Source organism: Dipodomys ordii, unplaced genomic scaffold, assembly GCF_000151885.1.
Source record: "Dipodomys ordii isolate 6190 unplaced genomic scaffold, Dord_2.0 Scaffold266, whole genome shotgun sequence".
Lineage (NCBI taxonomy): Eukaryota > Metazoa > Chordata > Mammalia > Rodentia > Heteromyidae > Dipodomys > Dipodomys ordii.
In genome coordinates, this window is record NW_012267482.1 from 196,451 (window position 1) to 204,070 (window position 7,620).

The 7,620-nt window shown below is 52.7% G+C and overlaps 2 protein-coding genes across 2 annotated transcripts in view; both read left to right on the forward strand.

Moving 5' to 3' along the window:
- Gabarapl1 (GABA(A) receptor-associated protein like 1) overlaps positions 1 to 4,635 on the forward strand; it is a 6,535-nt gene extending 1,900 nt beyond the window's left edge. The window contains exons 3-5 of the mRNA XM_013036236.1: positions 2,797 to 2,922; positions 3,420 to 3,538; positions 4,259 to 4,635. Of these exons, the coding sequence (XP_012891690.1) occupies positions 2,797 to 2,922; positions 3,420 to 3,538; positions 4,259 to 4,324 (311 nt within the window). The 3' untranslated portion in view covers positions 4,325 to 4,635. The remainder of the gene's footprint in view (positions 1 to 2,796; positions 2,923 to 3,419; positions 3,539 to 4,258) is intronic.
- Positions 4,636 to 6,689: 2,054 nt separating this feature from the next.
- The window catches only part of LOC106001094 (natural killer cells antigen CD94-like), an 8,512-nt gene continuing 7,581 nt past the window's right edge, over positions 6,690 to 7,620 (forward strand). The window contains exon 1 of the mRNA XM_013036237.1: positions 6,690 to 6,743. The gene's annotated coding sequence lies outside the window, so the exon portion shown is untranslated. The remainder of the gene's footprint in view (positions 6,744 to 7,620) is intronic.

Consider the following 7,620-nt stretch of genomic DNA (forward strand, 5'->3'; position numbering starts at 1 on the left):
GCACGCATCCCGCACCGCCAGGCGGTGGACGAGGCGCGAGGCCCGGCCAGCCGGCCCGGGCAGAGCTGGGATTCCGTCCCCGGCCGTCTGTCTGTCTGTCTTGTTCTGGGTGCTGTCTGTCTGTCTGTATGTCTTGTTCTGGGTGCTGTCTGTCTGTCTGTCTGTCTTGTTCTGGGTGCTGTCTGTCTGTCTTGTTCTGGGTGCTGTCTGTCTGTCTGTCTGTCTTGTTCTGGGTGCTGGCTGGCTGTCTGTCTTGTTCTGGGTGCTGGCTGTCTGTCTGTCTGTCTTGTTCTGGGTGCTGGCTGGCTGGCTGTCTGTTTTGTTCCGGGGCTCGTTGGGGGCTGGGGTAGCCCGGGATCAGGTGCACCTCGCCTCGGCCCGGCAGGCGCGTGTCTGTCCAGCTGTCCGTTGGCTGTCCTGATCCCTCTGCCCGGGGCTGTTGGCCTGAACCAGAACTCGGTGTCTCCACCGCACAGCCGGCCTCGCCCGTCCAAGAACGTTCTGGAAGCTGTGCTTGACCCACAAACTGCACACACGGGTCCCGTATCCAGTTCCAATTCCTTTGTTTCCTCAAACTTGAGCTCTTCTCCTTTCCCACCTTCTCTCTGCTCACCCTCCCGGTGTCTAATCTCCAAGATAAGCCCCAACCTGGGGCGGGACCCACCTGCCTGGCCCTGAGCTCCTTTGCTCACAGCCTGGGGCCACGTCTAGGTTTCGGGTTTGGGGGTTTGGTTTCTGGTGGATGATTGGAGATGAGTCCCCCAGACTTTCTACCCGAGCTGGCTCCAGACCTCAGCCTCCGGAGTAGCTTTACCTTTGTACTGGTGTTTGTCTGTACTAGGACCTGAACTCCTCCGGCTCTCCCTTTCTTGCTTGCTTTTTTCCACTCATGGCTGGCGCTCTGCCACTTGAGCCACTCACTACTTACTGCTTTCTGCTGGTTAGTTGGAGGTAAAAAAATCTCACAGACTTTTCCTTCCCAACTGGCTTTGAATGGTGATCCTCAGATCTCAGCCTCCAAATAGCTAAAATGACCGGCTTGAGCCTCCAGTCCCTGACTGAGAAGCTATAATCCCTTCCCCTGTCATCCCAGCTACTCGAGAGGCTGAGATCTGAGCATGGCAGTTTGATGCCAGCTAAGACAAAATCCCAGAGCCTCATCACCAGGGAGGTACCACCAAGCTAGAAGTGAAGGTGTGGTTTAAGTGGGTAAGCGCCAGCAAAGCAAAAAAAGAGAAAGTACCCAGGGTTTGGTTCAAGCCCAGGTACTGACACAAACCATCTCTAACTTCCTTGGGAGAAATAGGCTGGAGGGGTTTTACCCTCCTGAAGCCTGCCTTTGGGCTCCCTAAGGATTGAGACTTTTGTTTTTGTTTTGGGTGTGTGTGTTTGTGTGTAGTGAAACCTGGGGCCTTAAACCCTAAGCCCTAAGGTTTAAGTTTGGAGCAGTTTTTCTAGAAGTTTCTCTTTGCCCTCAGGCAGGACCAGTAATCTTCCCTGCCCTGTGGTGAGGTGCTCACAGAAGTTGCAGTCCAGTTACAATCTATAAGCCCAACTCTGGTTATTCCTGAAGCCCAAGTTTAACAGGCGAAGTTCAGGGGATTTGACATATTAGCCATGGAAAACAACAGCCAAAAAAAAAAAAAAACCAGAAACGGATCACTTTTAGAAGTTCAAGTTGAAAGGAACTACTTTTTTTAAAAAATATATTTTTATTGTGAAAATAATGTACAGAGGGGTTACAATTACATGGGCAAGATAATGAGCACATTTCTAACTTTCCTGGAGCAAGTTGTCTATCACAGTCTGTAACATATAACGGTGTTCACGTATACACCATACATGTGATCAGCAGCATGGAGATATTTACTAGTGGTTCAACCAGATGAGTGGGAGTTCTTTGTTTCTTAAGTCCTATTAATTTTGTCGTATCATCTAACATTTTGGATTTAACATCCACTTTTCAGGGAGACCATGTACCGTTTGTCTCTTTGCTCTTGGCTTACCTCGCTCAACATGATTCCTTCTAGCTCCATCCATTTCCCTGCAAATGCCATTATTTTGTCATTTCTGATGGCTGCATAATATTCCATTGTGTATAGATAACCACAATTTTTGGATCCATTCATCTGTGGTGGGGCATCTGGGTTGTTTCCATATCCTAGCTATTGTGAACAGTGCTGCAATAAACATGGAGGTGCACGTGTCCTTGTATATTGGTTCCTGTTGTTCAGGGTAGATGCCTAGAAGTGGTATGACTGGGTCGTAAGGGAGGTCAATCTTTAGCTTTCTAAGGCCCCTCCAGACTGCTTTCCAAAGTGGTTGTATAAGTTGAAAGGAACTACTTTAAAAGATGTTCATTACCAGCCAGGCACTGGCTTCTGCCTGTCATTCTAGCTACTCAGGAGGCTCATGTTGGAGGGTTGTGAAACTCTAATCTCCACTAAAACTACCAAAAAGCCAGAAGTGGAGGTATGGCTCAATAGATAGAGCATCAGCTTTGAGCTTGAGCCTTGAGTTCCAGCCCCAGTATGGAAACAATATACCAATGAAAGAAGTAAAGATCTAAATTACAAGTTGTTAAAAAGCCTTGAATATAGGTTTTAAGAGGAAGAATGAGGCAATAAGTTTTGTTACGTGCTGGTACTCCTGGGGCTTGAACTCAGAACCTTTGCTCTGACGCCACAGCTCCACTTTTCACATTCTGCTGGTTCATTTGAGATGGTCTCCTGACCTTTCCTTCCCAGGCTGGCTTCAGAGCGCGAGCTTCTGAGTAGGTGGGATTACAGGCATGAGTCGCCGTGCCCGGCTGGGCTTTCAGCTTTGCTGTCCTGTCCCCCCAGGTCATCGTGGAGAAGGCTCCCAAAGCCCGCGTGCCTGATCTGGACAAGAGGAAGTACCTGGTGCCCTCCGACCTCACCGGTAAGGCTCGCTGCACAGCCGCGTGCTTCTCGAGTCGGTGGGAGCTGCCCAGAGCCAGCTGACCCAAAAACGATACATCGCTGCTCCATTCTAAGTGTTGCTTTCTTATCACCTTATCTCACTTAGTTTTCAAAAATCAGCTTTCGCTGGGCACTGTGGCAGACGCCTGTCATCCCAGCTACTCAGGAGGCTGAGATCTGAGGATCCTGGTTCAAAGCCAGCCCAGGGAAGAAAGGCCCAGGAGACACTGATCTCCAATGAGCCACCAGAAAACCAGAAGGGGAGCTGTGGCTCAAGGTGGTAGCACATTTAGCCTTGAGCAGAAAGCGCTCAGGGACAGCGCCCAGGCCCTGGGCTCAGGCCCCAGATTGACAACACGCAAAGCAAGCTAGCACATGCCTGTCCGAAAGGGGAGGGACAGGATGGAACTGTGTTCTGGAAGCGCCCTGCGCTGACCCCTTGCTCTCTCCTTCTGGCCCGTGCCGCTTCCTGTCCAGTCGGCCAGTTCTACTTCTTGATCCGGAAGAGGATCCACCTGCGCCCGGAGGACGCCTTATTTTTCTTTGTCAACAACACGATCCCCCCGACCAGCGCCACCATGGGCCAGCTGTATGAGGTAAGGGCTCGGGGCCCAGCGCCAGCACCCGCGCCCGCTGGCTCTGTTGATAAACTTGACCTTGGAAAGAGGGCACAGGTTTGGGTATCTGGATCCCGTGACCAGGGGAGGCCCTGGGGGGTCAATCAAGCCTCTTGTTCTAGAAGAATGCAACCTTCCTCTCCCCGCCCCACCCCAGGATAGTGAATCCTAGGGAAATCTCTTCCTCTTGCTCTGAGAGCACTTGGCTGCTAGATTGGCATTTATTATAATGGCAGGATGGTTCGTGACTGCAATAAATTACAGAGCATCACTCTCATTACTGTTGGGAACATTTAAACTATTTATTTGTGGTGTCCTAGGGCTTGAACTCAGAGTCTGGGCGCTGTCCCTGAGCTCCTGCTGAAGGCTGGCACTCTACCCCCATTTCGTAGATTGAGAAGGCTACCAGTATAGTAAAGCTAACTTCTTGTCACCCTGCAATTAGTCAGGGTCAAACTGTATTGTCTATAAAATACTCTGGAGACGTGAGGCTGGGCCTGGCGGCTTCTGCCTGTAATCCCCAACTACCCAGGAAGAGGCTGAGAGTTGAGGATCACAGATGGTGGCTCAAGTGGGAGAGTGCTAACTTGGAGCCCGGAAGCTCAGGGACAGTAGTGCCTCGGCCCTGGGTTCGAGCCCCAGACCTGGCACCAAAAGAAATGGAAGAGAAGAGTGACCGTGAACGCTCTCTTCCCCCAGGACAACCATGAGGAGGACTACTTCCTGTACGTAGCCTACAGCGACGAGAGCGTCTATGGGAACTGATGGTGGACGTCCAGCCAGCAGGCACCTGGACGCGGGGTGGGCGGGGCAGGCGGGAGAGGACCCGCGGAGGAGGCCAGCGGAGGACACGACGCCATTACACTGCGCGCACACCCAGCCTGGTTTTCCCGTGCTTCTATGATTCCTTTTCTTCTTCTTTTGCTGCCTCCTCAGCAGCATGTGCGGATGGAGCGATGGGCTGCTGTTCACAGAGGTCGGGGTGATGGCTGAGAATCCGTGTCTGTCTGTCTGTGTGTGTGTGTGTGTCTGTGCGTGTATGTGTCTGTCTGTCTGTGTGTGTGTGCTTGCGTGTGTGTGTGTGTGTGTGTGTGTGTTTGTGTTCGGTCCCTCTCTCCCCCTTCAGAGTTGGGGGAAGGGGGAGAGAGCCCAGGAGAGTTAAGCCGAGGACAAATGGCCCTGCTTCCCTTCTGCTGGGCATGGATTTGACTTCACCCGCCCACTGCACATGAAGCCTTCCGGCCGGTCCCCAAAGTGTCTCTTTACCCGCCCCCCCTCGAGATGGGATGCAGCGTCCCGGATGTCTAGATGGAGCTCCCTTGCTCTTGGGAACCCGGGCTCAGGCGTAAGGACGCTTCTGAACGGTGCAGTCGCACAAAGCTGGAGTGGACCCTTCACCCCGCTCATGCCCTGGGGGTTCAGAGGCCGCAGGCAGGGGGCGGGTCTGCAGGCAGGAGCTTCCTTCCACCTGTCAATCACGCGGGGTTGTGCCCCTTCCCCATCGTCCCTCCCTCCCAGCCGCAGAGGGCCGCCTCCTGCTCAGGACTGCAGTGTAGGCCTGACACTTTTTTTCTTTCTTCCCGTTTGGTTTATTTTCGCCGTGGGGGTGAGGAGCAGGACATTACATTTCAGTCCATCTCTGCTAAGGAAAGATCCTTCCTGTGGGGATAAGTATGCGGATGTCTGCTTTTGTCAGCTGTGAGTTCTTGTATAATGAAGTCAATGCAGCCAGGCCAAGGAAATAAAATAACTGCGTCATCTTAAAATAACACCTTGAGTTTGGAAGTGCTTTTATTTGATACAGGTGTGTGTGTGTGTGTGTGTCTGTGTGAAGTTTCCAAGCTGAGTGTCCGTGTGTGTGTGTGTGTGTGTGTGTGTGTGTGTAGTTTCCAAGCTGAGTGTCCGGGGTTACAGGCTGAGCCACCCTACCGGTCTGGAGTGTGCTCCTGGTCGCAAGGGATCTGGTGGGACTTGGCACATGTCCCGTTTCTTATTGAGTCAGTAAGGAGGCCGACCCACGCGGCCCTCAGACAGGAGGCTATTTATTCTCCTTGTGGCCACCAGGTGGCAGGCTGCGTCCATTTAACTCCCAGGACCTGGAGGGGGGGCCCTGAGCCACTTCAGTAGTAACCAGAAAATTGCAAGCGCAGTGTGGGCGGCCACGCCTGTCATCCCAGCTACTCAGGAGGCTGGTGTCTGAGGACCGTGGTTCAAAGCCAGCCCGGGCAGGGAAGTCTGTGAAACTCATCTCCAATGAACCACCAAAAAGGTAGACATGGAGGTGTGGCTCAAGTGGTAGAGCACTCACCTTGAGCTGAAGAGCTCAGGGACAGGGCCCAGGCCCAGAGTTCAAGCCCCATGACTGACAAAATTAAACCCAAAACAAAAAAATAAAGGTTACTCTAATCAAAGTAGTTTAGGGAGTTTTATCCACTCCCACCTCCCGTGTGCTGATGCATAGGTGATTCATTTCCTGGATCTCACCTCGTTTTCTGTTTAGGGTCCATTACCCTTCCTTCTGTCTGTCTGTCTGTATGAGCTCCTGATTGTGTATGTGGGTCACGGGACTTGAACGCGAGGCCTGAGTGCTGTTCTGAGCTTTTTTGGTGCTTTACCACTTGAGCCACGGCTCCACTTCAGTTTTCTAGTGGTTTATTGGAGATCAGTCTCATGGACCTTCCTCTCCAGGCTGGTTTAGAACCATGATCCTCAGCCTCCAGAGTTGCCGGGGTTACAGGAGTGAGTCACAATTGTTACGATGAAGATGATGTACAGAGGGGCTGCAAAAGTAACTTACTACATAAGATAAGTCAGGAAATGAGTCCATTTCTCTTTGGACAGTGTCCCCCCTTCCCTCGATCCCAATTTTTCCCTCCCATCCCCACCCACAAGTGGCAGAGCTGACTCCCCACATGGTGTCCAGAGAGGACCCGGCTGCCTTTGTTCACCTGTCCCGCCATTTCTGCGCCCCCTCGCCAAAGACAAGAAGCCAATAAGACAAAAAGAAAAACAAGAGCAGCAACCAAGTGGGGGACAAAAACCACCTCACCTCTATAAATAAATGCTTGGCCTGGCAGCCGCAGCGCTGTGCTCAGGAGGTGTGAGCGCTGCCATTTCCTTGGGTGCCCTCCACACAGCCAGCCACCCTCGGCGCTCCAACATGTGTGGAGGATTCTAGAAAGCTGTAAGTGACATGGGGTCTCCGTCTGGGATCTCCATGTAGAAACTGGGGACCTTTTCTCCATCTTCTAGGCGTCAACTTGGTGGGAGAGTGAGAAATGTTTCCAGCCTAGCGCCCCTCCCCCCCCTGCCCCCCCCCCCCCGTCTCTCTGCCTCTGTTTGTCTTAGGTGTCTCTGCCTCTGTCTGTCTCTCTGTCTTAGGTGTCTCTGCCTCTGTCTATGTGTCTGTCTGACTGTCTCTCCTTTTCTCGTCTGTCTCTGTCTAAGTCTCTATTTCTGTCTCTGTGTGTCACTTTCTCTCTTTCTCTGTGTCTCTGTATCTTTCTTTCTCTGTCTCTGTGTCTGTCTGTCTGTGTGTCTGTCTGTCTGTCTGTGTGTCTCCATGTCCCCATGCTCCCTCGAGCTCCAGCTTTCCCCTCCCTCCTCCGGCCTCCAGCCTCCAGCCCCGCAGCCTCCACACACGGAAATGTCCGAAGCTGAGCCTGGTGGGCGTTTCTGCTTTTCTTCTTTCTTTTACTACGTCTGCTTTGCCTTTTCCCCTGGTGAGTTGACTGCATTGTTTGTCCTCGTTTTCTGACTGTGCCAGGTGTGTAAGGCCAGGGAAAGCCTGAGGTCTCTGCTCACAGGATGATCTTCCACGGGACCACCGGCCTCCAAACCAGCTGCTCCGCACCAGCGGCCGCCGCTGTGGGGCCTGCAGCCTGGAGCACGGCACAGGGACTTGGCTATGTGTGTGTCCCTCCTCCTCCTCCTCCTCCTCCTTCCCCTTCCCCTTCCCCTTGCTTTCTTCTTTCTTTAGTTCCTTCCTTCCTCCCTCCCTTCCTTCCTTCCTTCCTTCCTCCCTCCCTTCCTTCCTCCCTTCCTCCCTCCCGTCCTTCCTT